Source organism: Haliotis rufescens, unplaced genomic scaffold (genome assembly GCF_023055435.1).
Source record: "Haliotis rufescens isolate VD_foot unplaced genomic scaffold, xgHalRufe1.0.p SCAF_23, whole genome shotgun sequence".
Lineage (NCBI taxonomy): Eukaryota > Metazoa > Mollusca > Gastropoda > Lepetellida > Haliotidae > Haliotis > Haliotis rufescens.
In genome coordinates this window covers 7,445,205-7,460,281 of record NW_025963924.1, presented here as the reverse complement: position 1 = coordinate 7,460,281, position 15,077 = coordinate 7,445,205, and the positions used below count along the sequence as shown (strand labels likewise).

Below are 15,077 nucleotides of genomic sequence, written 5' to 3'. Positions count from 1 at the left end.
TGGACAGTCAATGTTGGTATAGAACAATTTCTGGTAATATTACTTTTGACCATACCTTTTTTATGCTTGTCGTAAGAGGCGACTAATGGGATCAGCAATTTTTCAGCTATATGACGGCGGTCTGTAAATAATCGAATCTGGACCAGACAATCCAGTGATTAAATCATGAGCATCGATCCACGTAATTGGGATACAATGACATGCCTCAACCAAGTCAACGAGCCTGACCACCCGGTACCGTTAGTCGCCTCTTACGACAAGCATAGTCGCCTTTTACGGCAAACATGGGTTGCTGAAGATCTATTCTTCCCCGAATTCCCACGGGTGCGTTATAAACGTAGTTTACTTTATAGGTTTAGGTAAAATGTTTTTTACATGTTTGATTCCACATACTAATGTCGAATTGATTTTCTACAGAAAACATCGGTGCAGAACAATCAGGTATTTTTACTGATGAAAAGTGGGTGTGCTGAACATCACGGCAAATCTTCATGTTCCATGAATGCCAAGTATGTGGCCAAGTCATGTTCTGTATATGAAACTTTGCTCGGAGAGCACAATGCACCAAGGTATCGACCTAATCTTGACAAAAAATGCTGAACATCACGGCAAATCTTCATGTTCCATGAATGCCAAGTATGTGGCCAAGTCATGTTCTGTATATGAAACTTTGCTCGGAGAGCACAATGCACCAAGGTATCGACCTAATCTTGACAAAACAACACCAGATCAAATATCTTTCTCGCAAATGTAGTACTTTGTTTCGGCCCTCTTCCTGTCTTGCCACTGAAATGCATTGTCAACTTTGGAGGCGACAACATAATGTCTGTATGTAAGATTAACCGGGAAGGATGGACTCCAGGCAAAGTAGGTCATAGGTCGGCCATCATGGAATACCCACTGTCCTTCATTTGTCGCATCTGAACCATCGAAATAGTAGCTGGTGACGTTACTGTCTGAAAGTTTATAAAAGTAAAAGTCAGGTAAGATTCTAGAAGATAAACTTACCATGACGTCTATGTGGAGATGTGTGCTACATGGATATCTAATGGCACTTAGTTTAATTCGGAACCAAATGTGCATTGGCCATGTGGTCTTCAAGTCATTATTGAAACCTATGATTGGTCAATCAGAATGGTGAACCAACCAGATTCCTTGTACAAAATGTGACAGCATAAGCAACTCACACAGTGTTCCTAGCAAAAGTAAATCCCAGAGAGTGAGGAGGTGTGGCAATAGCATGTACATGCAAAGGGCTATAGAGTTCAACAGCATCGCGCAGCATGCTGGCAAGTGACGTGCCACATCAAGTAAATTCCTGTGAATGTCCACATTTTAAAAATGACAATCAGGCCTTTCACGTTGACTGTAAAGCTTAGTTGTTAGCTTAAAAGTAAGTAAAATGTGATTCCGCGTAGGATGATTTGGTTGGTTTGTTGTTTCACGCCGCACTCAGCAATATTCCAGCTATATGACGGCGGTCTGTAAATAATCGAGTCTGGACCAGACAATCCAGTGACTGATATCATTAGCATCAATCCACGCAATTGGGATCAATGAGATGCATCAAGCATAGTCGCCTTTTACGGCAAGCATGTGTTGCTGAAGACCTATTCTACCCCGGATCGTCACGGGTCCCATATCTAAGGTGTGGAACATGGTTTAAAGAATCAAGGTGAGGGTTCAAAATCGAATGTACATCATCTTAAAAACTGTGACAAATTGATAACTGATAAATCTGATATTGAAAAAATATATCTTCATCTTCATTGTTTTCACAGGAAAAGAAAAAAAGGTTTTGATTCTAATAACGGTGAAGATTACAATAAAGTATTTTTATTGCATGAGCTACATGCCGCTCTTTAGAAAGCTCATGATACTGCAGCAGGGGGGTGATGATATCCACTTCAATTATTGCAGCAATTGTCTGAAACATGTCTTCAGACACCTTTTGATATTTTTGATTTCAGGATATTTTACATCACTCGTGGCCATTGTACTCCCAATACCAAAACCCTAGCCGGGATCATACAGGTCCCCCAAATTACCACCCTGTTTCTTTAACCGGTTGCGTTTGCAAAACCATGGAACGAATGTTGAATAATAGATTAGTTGGGTATCTGGAAACCAATAATCTTCACACAAATATTCCATGTGGTTTCCGGGGGGAAATAGAAGTACTATTAAGTATGAATACGATTATAATACTTTGTTAAAATGCTCTAGCAAACAAACAACACATAGTATCAATTTTCGTTGATCTCGGGTAAGCATACACTACTACACTATGGAAGCATGGCATTTTAAGGATTTACCTGCTTTGGGGTTAAGAATTCATGTACCTTATTTTATATCAGTTTTTAACAGACATGCAATTTCAAGTCCGAGTGGGTACAACCCTGTCTGATCATTCAGGCTAATCAGAATCAGGCAGTATTTTGTTTTTCACTTACTCGTATTAAAATAAATAGGCTGGCTAGGGGTTTAAGTGATTCAGTAGATGGATCACTTTTCGTGGATGATTTTAATATTACTTGTACAGGTAAAAATATGCATACAATAGAGAGGCAGTCTAAATAATATTCACAAGTGGTCCCTTGAAAACGGGTTGAAATTTTCTCAATAAGAAAACTAACTGTGTACATCATTTCTGCAGGAAACATAATTCGCATAAGGACCCTGAACTATTTTTGAATGGCACCACCATCAAAGTTGTGAAGGAGGCCAGGTTCTTGGGACTTATTTTTAATAACCATTTAACTTTCCTTCCGCATATTAAATACCCTAAAGCTAAATGTCTGAAGGCAAACGATTTGTTAAAAGTAGGTTTTAATTCTAAGTGGGGAGGGAGATCTGATAACCCTCTTACACTTGTACAGGTCACTGATCCGTTCAAAACTTGATTACGGCTCCCTCGTTTATAGTCAGAGTGTAATAGGTAATTCACAAAAACTAATTATCAGGGCCTGAGGCTTTGACTTGAAACCTTCAGAACTCCTCCTGTTCATAGTCTGTATGTGAAAGTAGATGAGCCTTCCCTTAAACAACGCGGTTTGAAATTATCCTTACAATGCATAACTAATTTATATTTGAATCCGTCAAATCCAGCATTTGAATGCCTATTTAATCCTCTTTATGAAGACAGTTACAATAAGAAATCAACTCTTATATATTCCACTACTTGGATGAGTGAGTGAGTATGTTTGTATGCCACTTTTAGCAATATTCCAGCAATATCACGGCCGGCGACACCAGAAATGGGCTTCTCACATTGTACCCATGTCGGGAATCGAACCCGGGTCTTCGGCATGACGTGCTAACGCTTTAACCACTAGGCTACCCGACCGACCCCTGTCATTTCCGCTGGTACAATTAACCTTAAAAATATAGCTCCCTTTCAGCTTTTGTCATCACCTTCTTAGGCTAAACGGTAAGGCAAAATGTATACTTGACATTAATTGAACCAAAGAAGTCAGATACAAACCTACTATGTAGAAAGAAAAAAAAATACAACCAATTAAGAAACAAATATGACACTTATAAATCTATTGATGGATCCAGAACAGTGTCTTCACGATTACCAGATAACAGTTACATATTCAAACTTCATTTTAACAGCACTAAAATATATCAATAATCAATCTTAACATACACAATTTGTTATTTTCTTAGTTTCTCTTTCGTGTCTTCAGGCTACTAAAATATGTCATGTAAACATCCTCTTTCACTTAAAATCGTTGAATAATTTAATGATCTTGCTGCTACCTGTATGCCATCGACTTTTGTTGGTTACCCAGCCATGATGGAATCATTGGTAACACAACGGCAGATACTGCTGCAAAAGCTGCACTGGTCTTTTTTTTATGCATTTGTGCCCAGTGTGTCCACAATAAACGAGGACGGTTCGTTTCAATAAAAATATATACCCGCTAGGTATTTTCCAAGTGCGAAAATCTGTTTGCTTATGCATAAGGCATATTCACACTTGGTGAGGCAGATTGAATTTAAACATTATGATAGTGTCGGCATGGTTTATGGAAGTCATTGCAGCTGAAACATTGCTGATGTGACGTAATTTTTAAACGCACTCACTGACAATACATTGTGTATATATTTCGCAAGAGCGTAGGACACTTCCCCACATGTAAAATTCTCCCATTGGACACTACCCTACAGTGGCATTTCCCAAAAAGTGCATATAAAAATAATTTATGTTACAGTTTTATTTACAATTTGACAAACTATAATAATATGAATATTTAAATTCATCACTACTTGTCACGTTTAATAAACTGTTACCAGCCGGAAGTTGTCACAGATAAACATGGATTCTAACCAAGTCTGTTCTTCTTTGACATAGAATGCATAAACCGGTTCAGTGACTTTCTAACATTAGCGTGAAATAATTAACTACAGAGAAAGAATTAAGGACTCTAAACATCTATAATCTATAAAGCATTAATTATTCACCACCACTTTCCTCTGATAATGAACCGTTACCTTTACCATCTCCAACCACTAGTACTAGGCAATTGTGATATCACTCGGTGATAGTTAAGATCACAAATTCTGCACTCAGACAACGGGGCAGCTTAGATTCAGTTCTAAAATTATCTTAAAATCAATGGTAAATTAATGGTGCAACTTGTTGATCACCGTGTTACATGTACAGCGTTCACAACGCATGTATGGGGAATGCACCTCTAGTGTATTTTTTTGTAATTTCACCAAACATTGGTGTCTTTTTATGTAGTTTCACCTTAAAACAAAATATCCCCTATTTTTGGGCTTAGTATATATTCTCTTCAGATAAATAAATTTTAACAAATTGACTGGACAAATTGTATAGGTGCCTTATTTGCCTACATGTCAAGCTCAGTGGAGAATATTATACTGTTCATGATCAGTTTTTTAAATATATCCCAAATTCTTACACACCCGTGGGTGAGAAACCCATTTGAGATAACTGGTATCAAACATATGTGTGAGATCGAATTCCAGGCCCGTGATTGGCTACTCCATGGTGATGACCTGGGGTCAGATGATGACGGACTACTTTCCTGAGTGTAAGTCATTCATAAGTTGCTCGTGCTTCAGTCGAATGTTCACCTACGTCTGTATTGAACAACAGGACCGTGTAATTAATAATAAAAAATAAACAAACTCGTCCTCGTCTGCGAGTTTGTTTGTTATTATTATTATCAGTTACATTATATCTGTTGTTATGTCAACATTATCGTTTTTTCAGAGCGTAAACCCCCTGGCTGCCACAGCGACACATGTCCCTTCTCTTCAACCCTCACTTCGAAATCGAATAAAGTTCAAAATACATCACGCAGACACTTCACAGTTTTGAATTCCCCCTTCTGTTGATCATTTACTGTCATTTTAGGCAATTCAAAATTACTGAAAGGAATGAAAGTTAGGTACATTGTAAATCTCGCCAAATCACAATTCACGGCGTTATATAAATATTTACTGTGTGTTTAGAAATCTAAATATCGGATATTTACTCGAATAATTAAAGTAGAAAAATAGCATATTAGCGATCACGGGTATCAAATCACTAATGATAACTCTGAAACGTCGCTGATAAGTCTAGAATAGTTTAGAATGTTTTGGAAAATATGCACACACGAACGCCGAAGTGTACGTTCCGCCATATTGGATTGTGTTTACAAAATGTCGATTATGAGACGCCTATATTCGATCAGGTATATTTCAAACTCAGCTGCTATACATGCATCCCTGAATTCCTCATACATTTTCGAAACAATGGATAAATGGTCTTTGTCACCAATGCAAATTATCTAGATGAAATCATGCGAAATAAATTAGGTATGGACACGAAAACTGTGCTCGGAAAATTGTACTTGCTGAAATATAAACAAAGCAAAATTCAGATTTTACACTGTAGCATTAAAAGAGGTACTTTCGTCTAATTGTTGCATACATTGGCTCGATCACGCGTTTGAGAATATTCATGGGAAGAGTATCGTTGCACTAATTATGGAATTACACATATTTACATTACAATGATGTGGTAAATTCAACAGAAGCCGTAAAAGTTTCCGTCCTGTGTGACGCCATGACTGACGCTAAATCACGCACAACGATGACGGTAGGCCTAGTTATCTGCATTTCTGACTAATTCTCTGTTACATTGGAAAACATGGTAAACAAATAACAGTACGCAGATTGTCAGAATGTTTCTGAATACTTACGTGACACATTTATGTGTATACGATCTCTTAATCAACGAAAACCTCCTCTGGAAATCCCGCGTACTGTTGTCAGTGAACACGCCATTTTGTAAAAGTCGGTCACCGGTAGTGATGTCATACGGAAGTAAACATTGTTGTACATATTTGGTAATTTATTTGCGGTGTAAACTTTCAACTTGGCACCCAGCGTGTTCTTGGTTTTTGTCTAGTTTGCATTGTCATCATCGCCTTGATAATCCACAGATAGGACGGAAACCTTTTTGTGTAGGGTCACATTATTTATGAGTAGTAAGCAGCACATAGGATGACGTCACTTATGACAATGGTGTTACATGTATTAATGCGCTACTGCAATCATGAGAATAGACAAAATTCATCGGTTCGATGCTAAAAAGGTGCGATTTTAGGGTGTGTAAGAAACAGATTACTGCACTCGTGTCAGTCAGATACCATTGATCTTACAACTCGTTGTTACAAAGCGTATCTAACTCGCTTTCGCTCGTTAGATACGTTTTGAAACAACTCGTTGTAAGATCAATGGTATCTGACAGACACTCGTGTAGTAATCTCTATTTATCAAACGGCTCGATTTCACCATGAGACTGATCTATGTGGCATGTTTTATCAAGAAATAATCAATGGTTTTTACGAAAACAGACGGAAATTTGGAAAACAGTCGATTCTGATTGATCGGTCACTGGTTTCAAGTCACGAAAAACACAGTTGATTTGAAGGCCAATGTGTGTGTGTGTTAGTGTCTGGTTCGTGTGTGTTAGTGTGTTAGTGTGTGTGTGTTAGTGTCTGGTTCGTGTGTGTGTCAGTGTATGTGTGTGCGTGTTAGTGTGTGTGTGTGTGTGTTAGTTAGTGTGTTAGTGTCTGGTTCGTGTGTGTGTCAGTGTATGTGTGTGTGTGTGTTAGTGTGTGTGTGTGTGTGTGTTTGTGTGTCATCCTATCACATATCTGAGAGTAAATTACCACCTGACGAGGATGTGATCTGCTTGACCACATGGTTCTGCTTGTCTGCACTGTCAATAACAACAAAGTGTTCTCCTCTTGCCGTACAGTCAGCAAGACCAACGTCGTACAGTAACTTGTCAAGATGAAGCTGGTAGCAGAAGTTGAGGAGGCGGTTGTGGACGTAGCCAGAAGGACAAGCACCTGAGACAGACAAAAAAAGTTATGTTTTGAAGTTTGTTATTTTGTGTGTGGTGCTTTTCTATTTGTTACTTAAATGTTAACAGAAGTCTTGGCAACACCAAAAGATATATATTTTAAAGGTTCTAAACGGGAAATCTATGAGAATATTAAGGTTTTTTTACTAAACCAATGTTTGATAGAATGAACATCTGCCCGAACCGTCAGTGTGAAGTGACACATGAGCTAGGTTACACATTGTAATCACCTAGTCCACATTTAAGTCACCTCCTACGATTTGCTGAGGCTGATGACGACCGTTTCTGGTCCGGAATATTTTGGGGGTAGTCTTATTAATTTCTTTTCTTTAAGTTCTTAGTTTGTGTCTGATACATATCATGAATTTATAAGTTAGATTGGACACAGAATGTGATGCACTGGACTTTTTTGCAATTACAATTACCACAACAATACTCGTGTCAGACAAAGGATACCAACTCTATAACTGTTCAAGAGGAATTAGCACGTGACAATGCATGTGGTACTGTAAATATCATTACACTGTTCAATAGGATAATTGTAACAAGAAGGCATATTCTTTTGTCTCAAGTAACTATCTTAACGATAAAGCACTTGCTGTAAAAGAATACAACAAAAATACAACTTAATATAATTGTAAATGTCCCTAAAGTCCACGAACGTCTCTGGATAGAGAGGTTTTCACGCGACTGTGTTTTGTGTCGCAAAGGCTCGCTAAATACATTGTTTTGCTCCTAAGACAGCATAACTATCGCAAAACACACTTGTATGACAACCTCTTTATCATAAAAGAATAATTTTGATGCGATGCATCAACACGGCGGTAAACTCTTTGTTCGCCAAATTATATTTACAATAAAATAATTTTCCCGAAATAGTCACTCAACACTTGCATGTTTAAAACAATATGAACCATACGGGTTTCATTTCATTTCCTATTTTACAGGTTATCTTAACAGGTGAGGTGAGGTGAAATGGGGTTTAACGTCGCGTCCAAGACGCACTTATATAGCGACGTGCATGCACGTGTGTGTGCGTGGCTGCTTGTTCAAGTCCGGACTGATGCCGATTTATAATGCCAGCTCGCTGAGATACCATGCCGCAGTTTAACATGAATACCCCATTCAGACACAGTTAACTGACTACGAGCCGACCAGTCCTTGTTTTAGCCCCTTAATGTCGAGCGCCATCTACATCTTAAACAATGTTAGTGACTATAATGTGTAGGAATAACATCGGGAACACAGGATGAAACAATCTGTACATTTATTCGACGTATATAAGTCTGACAACTGACCATAGCACACACAGGGGGACACAATCGGTTCAGCCATCCGTGACATACCATACGTCCCCCCACCGTATCCAAAACTAACTACGCCCTTATGTCACACAATTACATCAAAATCTCATAGAATGTATATACATACACAACATAGAATGTAACGAATGCAGGGATACAAACACACTTCGGGCGTCAAACGAAACCGGAAGTGATATTGTGTGGAATACGAAGGACACTAGGAAATATGGTCAGATATTTACACATGCGATTACCTCCTATACATACTGGATTTAATAAACAACGTCTTTACACAGCAAATGAGTGCAGTGGCAGTGCAGGTTAGCACCGTCTCCCTCTCGCTATTGAGGTAAACTTTATGAACATATGTAATGCATTTCAGGTTTAAATAAAACTAATACTGTTCAACTAACAAAGTATCGAGCATTTTACAAAGCCAAATGTGACATGTCCTTAACAATTGTCTAAGAAATAGAAAATGCTAGTACTTTCTATTCCCATAATTATCCATGAGGCCATACTTATCGATTTGACTCATTACCAATAAGTCCCATGGACTTCGCAGAAATCTACCACGAAGAGAAGGTATTAAAAATGTTACATCTATACATACACAATCAGAAGAAAAAAACAACTCAATAGTTAATAGGCCTCATATGCGGTTACATCCCGTACTTAATGAAACAAAGGCGGTAGATTATTTAGATCACGGGTCTCCCTATCATTATTGTGACAAAATGTAACACATTTTATGAATTTAAGAGTGTCAATAAAAATACAACTGAAGAACTAACAACATAACGCGAATGTGTGAAATACATATACTGTTGAATTTACTATCCCGATTGACTGATTTCATTAGTCACCATGCTCTAGAATTTTATTATTGTAGGATAACCTTGATGCTAGTAGCATTTAGAAATAATTATTTCTCCCTATTTTTAGAGTTTTTACAATTCTACTTCCGTTTAGAGAATTCTCCCTGGACATGAGCAGATGAGGACAAAGTGAAAAAATCAAGTTAAACATCTGTGTTTTACAGTTTGGAGAACTCCGCTCTTCAGAACTTTGTGAAAACACATGTTAAAGGGAAGGAAATCTCACCAGACGTGTTGCTTCTTTGTTCAATCTGTACCATATACCAAACATGGACAGGCAATTGTAGACAAAATAAGAAAAGCATGAATTTCCTATACAGTAACCCATTCAAGCTAGATGTCCTCACTGACTTTAACAAACTATTACAAGTAGAACGAGAAAAAATGTCATTCTTAAATTCCATCGTCGAAAAAACAGACCGTACCTGCATAACGCAGTTTCTGGAAAGTTCGCATTAAAATATTACGCCACATGGCCAGTGATTAATTAAGCGAACACTGACAGCAGGCAACATAATACCAACTGAAACTTGTTATATAGACACCGAGAATTACTTCTTAATTGAAGTGTGATCCATTAAGCAAGTAACCTGTCCAGATTCCCAGTTATCAGTTCTGACTCGATCGCCAATAGACAAGGGCGACCTACTCGTACCTGACCGTTTTTATTTGCATAAATTATCCCTTCGGATACCACCTACTTTCGTCAGTTGGTTTTGTCCTGCCCAGAAAAAACCCCACCCATTATATGAAAAAAATTATCCTAAAACACAACCGAAAGTCTATACAACGAATGTGCCTAAAATACACGAAATTGATTTATTACTCGCCTGACCGCCTCCGTGGTCTAGCGGTAGAGCGTCCGCCCGGAGAGCGGAAGGTCCTGTGTTCGATACCTGGCCGCGTCACACCAAAAGACGCGGGTACCAAAAGATGGTACTTGTGTTACCCTGCCTGACGCTGAACATTAAGGGGCTAAAACATGGACTAGTCGGCTCGGAGTCAGTATATATACTGTGTCTATGTGGGGTATTCATGTTAAACTGCGGCATGGTATCTCAGTTGGCTAGCGCTATAAAACGGCATCCGCCCGGACTAGTACAAGCAGCCACACACACACACGTGCATGCACGTCGCTATATAAGTGCAATAATCTTGGACATGACATTAAACCCCATTTCTCACACCTATTACCTCACCTCACGCCCGTTGAAGATACCACTGTTTAATGACAATGAGCTGGTATTAAACAGTGTTTAATACCAAGCTCGTGCTTATACACTGCGGGAACATGTTTCACGAACAAATATCGAAAACTCTCAACATCAATGGTATAGTTCAATGAGGAGCTTATGCACTTTCGATTGCCCCAGCACCCCTGTGGCTAGACTGACGTCATATGGCATTGTTTCGCCGGGGTTTCTTGCAACAAAATTTCACAAATTACGCCATAAGACATTGTGATGGCGCTACGTTAGCTTTATGGAACAGACCCTGAATTCTGAAGGTAGGTCGTTTTTGTATGATATTTAATTAAAATGCGTCAATATTTACTGTATTTGAAGTATTATTCTGTCAAACTTTGTGCTGTGGATACACGCGCAGATACACACGACAGTGCAAGTTTAAAAAAGTTATAAAGGGCAGTAATAAAAAAGATACGAAACTCGCTCCCGAGTAATACCAATTTTATGAAACTCGACAATAGTTCTGGTATCTGGCTCGCTTTCGCTCGTCAGATACCAGAACTATTTACTCGTTTCATAAAAATGGTATCACACTTGAGCGAGTTTAGTATTATCTATATATTTGATATGCAAATTGCAATTCGAGTTGGTGAAGAATGTAAATATAAATTACCTGCAGTAAGGCTGTAGTACACGGTGCCTGTTTCCTGTTGTCCGTCCTGGGGCGACAGAAATACCACGTCATGGAGCTGACACCGCCGGTGTTGCTGTCTGTAGAACACAGACACACACGCCTCGTCCTTGAGGCACAGAGACACGCACGTAACTCTGCTTAAAATGTCGGAAACTTCAGAGAGGATGTCAGTTGGTATTATAATATTTGTGAAACTTTCCCACTTGTTTCCAAAGCCGCTCTTGACTGAAGGAGAAGCACCGGTTACAAAATAAGTCAGTACGAGTATGATAAAACCAGCCTCCATAGCGCAAAGCATGTAGTCTTTCTTCAGTCACCAACGTCGAGAAAATAAACGGTTTGCCGATATGTTCGCGTATCATATCGATCCCACAGGCTGAAATAATTACCGACAATGCCGCGTGTTAATACATAATGGATTGCGTCCCATGTAAGTAGTAAACGCATATCAGGATCAGAATTGTCGCTAGATTGCAATCTTCTGCATTTTATTAATCATAATGTTTTAAGCACCTGTTCGTGTAGAGGTGAACTGGCACCTGGTGGGATCTTTTTATTTTGCCAGAAACCTATGATCCTGGTATCGAATCCATTTGGCCCTGATTATGTTTCCAGGTTTGTCAGGATCGTCCCGTGCTGATGGGTTTCACCAACGTTGTCAAAGCCTGAGATCCAGAACAAACCGACAGGCCGTGATATAACTGAACTATTGATCTGAGAGGCGTTATATTCACTCTGTTATTATTCAAACATATTCAAACTGTTGTAACGTCATAACTTTCTGTGGATTCGGTATTTTAACCATTGATATCTCATGAAACTGACACCATACTGCTTCTGATGTCGTGGACAAACACTTGCTTCAAGAGTAAGCGTTATTTTTTCATCAACTTTAAAAAAAAAATCATCCCATATGCAATAAAACGTCAACACCTGAGAATAACCAGTCTCGATTTTCCACAAAAAAGATTCCATTGGGCGTAAAAAGGCAAAGTAGCGGGTGAAAATGATGTAAGGGGATCGCTGAAAATGAGTTATGACACCAGGTGTTCGCGAAAAGGGCAAGCATGAGCTGCCGGACGGGTAGCACTTGTATCAGGTTGCTATGACCTTGTCTATGTTTTTTTGTAATATTGTTTTGTAACTGGGGTTGTGTACGCGAGTGGTATAAGGTTAAAAATGCATCTCAGAAACTAATGATAATAAATAGAACCATTATAGCTGCAATGAGGAGTTGCATTAGATATAGTTTGTGACAGAACTTGTAATTGGAAAGGAATCAATAGAGAAAAGACATTTCACATTTATCACAAGTGTATTCTGGACATTTCACATTTATCATTGGATTGGTCTCTGGCTATCATCCATGAGATAATGAAACAAATGGGGAATTACAAGGCATAATTCATTTGGAGCTTCGGAGCGAGTCACAAAATCAATAGAGAGATGAGCAATCTGGCACGTTGGCTTTTGGTATTTTTCCGATGGCGACACACATGAGTTCATGGTCAGATCTAAACTTGTAACGAATCAAATGGAGGTATTGAGACATGTGACAAGGACAGGCCAGGCTCGAACACTATAAAATGATACCCTCAACATTAGGAGAGATGAGCGCGGTTTGCAGTCGATCGAGTCGAATCCCGATCGTTCTAAATTACCACCAGCTAGTGACGAGCCTGGCCAGTCTGATCCTGTCCTGTATTGATAGATGGGCGCAGAGTAAGTAAAACTATGTGAGTATAAACTGGTGTTGCGTTTCTTTATTATGCGGGTGTGAATGCTGATAGAGACGACATGGAGTAAGGGTCGTTAGACCAATCACTCCTTGACGGAGCCGAGCCGCGGCGGACAAGGCGAGGGCAATGGCCTCGCTTAATTGACCACAAGGACCAGGAACGGCAATACATTTAGTAACTGTATTAGGGTCGCACTGGACGCCCGAAAGCAGTTACGACACGAGCAACTATTTATATCCCCAACAACGTCATGAAATATAGATTTGACTAATGTAAATGCACTGTATGTCAATTGATTACCAATAACCCCAGACAAACATGGAATAGTGATGAGTTGACTTTACCGATTCTGCATCAGGGGACGGGGGGATCGCAATTTGATTGGTTAAGGAGCGTGACGTCACAGTAAAACAACTGTCTGAGATTGCAAAGCGTGGTGCAATACAAGGGAATCCTCGCGCTAAAACTAGGTCATTAAGCTGACAGTGCGTGAGCTACCTCTAACCAATATTGTAGATACTCTCTACATTATCAGTAATATACATATTAGTGAGTGTTAACATTCAAGGGAAAATCAAATTATTAATAATACACCGCATATGTACATGTACGAAGGTCGCCAAACACCCTGTCTGTGGAAAGTACAACTCTACTGAGGTCAGCTAGCGAGACGGGGAGCAGACGTAGACTTGTAGGACGGGTTCATTGTTGAGGGGAGTTTCATCCCCAGCGGACATGTCTAACCAGATCTCTCAACAATAACCATTCGTATCACTCATAAAGGGGAACACATGCAGTGTGAGCGTGTCATTCTGTCACAGAGAGAGGACGTGTTTAAAAATCGTCTGTCAATACACAAGCACAGATTTTCTCTCGACCTGAGGTAATAGTTGAATATCAATATAAAAGAAAAGAAATAAAATGTTCCATTCCTTAACTGATTGTATTATTGTATAAATATATTATCTAATAACTTGACACATCAAGAAAATAATATCAAGAGATAGTAAGCTATTTCAATTCATTACTTGTAGGATGGAAGATAAACAGAAATTTCTTGAGGAAGTGAAATCCCTCTCGGACGTGGAGACATGGGCTCTGAGTCACAACAGCACGAGTGATCCAGATGTAAATCTAAAAAGATTTGAGTTACCAGCTAACCACGTCGGTATCAACAAAAAGTCTTATGCTTGCCATCTGTGTAACAAAGTGTTTACACCGAACCAACATCTTCTCCGACATATACGAACAGTACATGACAAACAGAGGTATGAGTGTAATCAATGTGGAAAGTCTTATTTACGTCTGGATAAATACAAGAACCACAGTTGTCAACCGAGCCTGAAGAGACCGAACCAGTCTGCGAGTTCTGAAACTACAAGTAAACGGCCTTGTTTACAGACACTCTCAACAAATGCCAATTATCATTCAGCCCGTTATGATACCTGTAACTTTTGCGGTCACGTGCGAGGTTTGCTACCTGGTAAATTGTTTTGTCAACAATACAGTGAGAAGGGCCGCGTGTGTGTATGCTGTCTTTAGAAGGGAGGTTCTACTCCCTGAGCGTAGGGAAGTGCGACTCATGTGTTCGCAGGCGAGAGAGATATGAAGCAAGACGCAGCCAAATAGGGGAAGGTCAGGTCAGCCCTCAAAGGATCGCTTAGGACAGCAACACTGACTCCGAGCGAGGCAGGTAGTGTCGATATTCTGCAACATAGTCACTATTTTGCATGACTTTCTGTCGGAAGTAAAATATATCAAATATAATGAAAATAATGAAAGCAATTTATCGGACCCCATTCTTAGAGCAACCAATTTATGGACCCAGAATGGCTTTTAGGTGAAGCTTTTCAAATTTTTTATAAAGACTCCCAAGAGT

General features: G+C 39.3%; 1 protein-coding gene across 2 annotated transcripts; it reads right to left on the bottom strand.

Annotated features, from left to right (window-relative positions):
- Window positions 1-233: 233 nt before the first annotated feature.
- LOC124146505 (perlucin-like) lies at window positions 234-12,038 on the bottom strand. Of its 2 annotated transcripts, XM_048401602.1 has the most exons (4): window positions 11,439-12,038; window positions 7,203-7,382; window positions 705-956; window positions 234-577 (listed from the first exon to the last, which is right to left on the bottom strand). In XM_048401602.1, exons 1-3 carry the CDS (start codon window positions 11,755-11,757, stop codon window positions 730-732), a joined length of 726 nt encoding a protein of 241 aa, XP_048257559.1. In that variant the 5' UTR covers window positions 11,758-12,038; the 3' UTR covers window positions 234-577; window positions 705-729. The 2 variants fall into 2 exon arrangements, with proteins under 2 accessions (XP_048257559.1, XP_046372775.1); XM_046516819.2 differs by having other exon boundaries at window positions 234-956.
- Between the last annotated feature and the right edge of the window lie 3,039 nt (window positions 12,039-15,077).

Excerpts from the sequence above, each read along its gene's own strand:
- LOC124146505 (XM_046516819.2), bottom strand. The coding sequence starts at position 11,757 with ATGCTTTGCGCTATGGAGGCTGGTTTTATCATACTCGTACTGACTTAT. Across the intron at positions 7,383-11,438 it reads GTACTACAGCCTTACTGCAG|GTGCTTGTCCTTCTGGCTAC; the intron begins GTAATTTATATT and ends TGTCTGTCTCAG. Across the intron at positions 957-7,202 it reads GCAGATCACATCCTCGTCAG|ACAGTAACGTCACCAGCTAC; the intron begins GTGGTAATTTAC and ends ATAAACTTTCAG.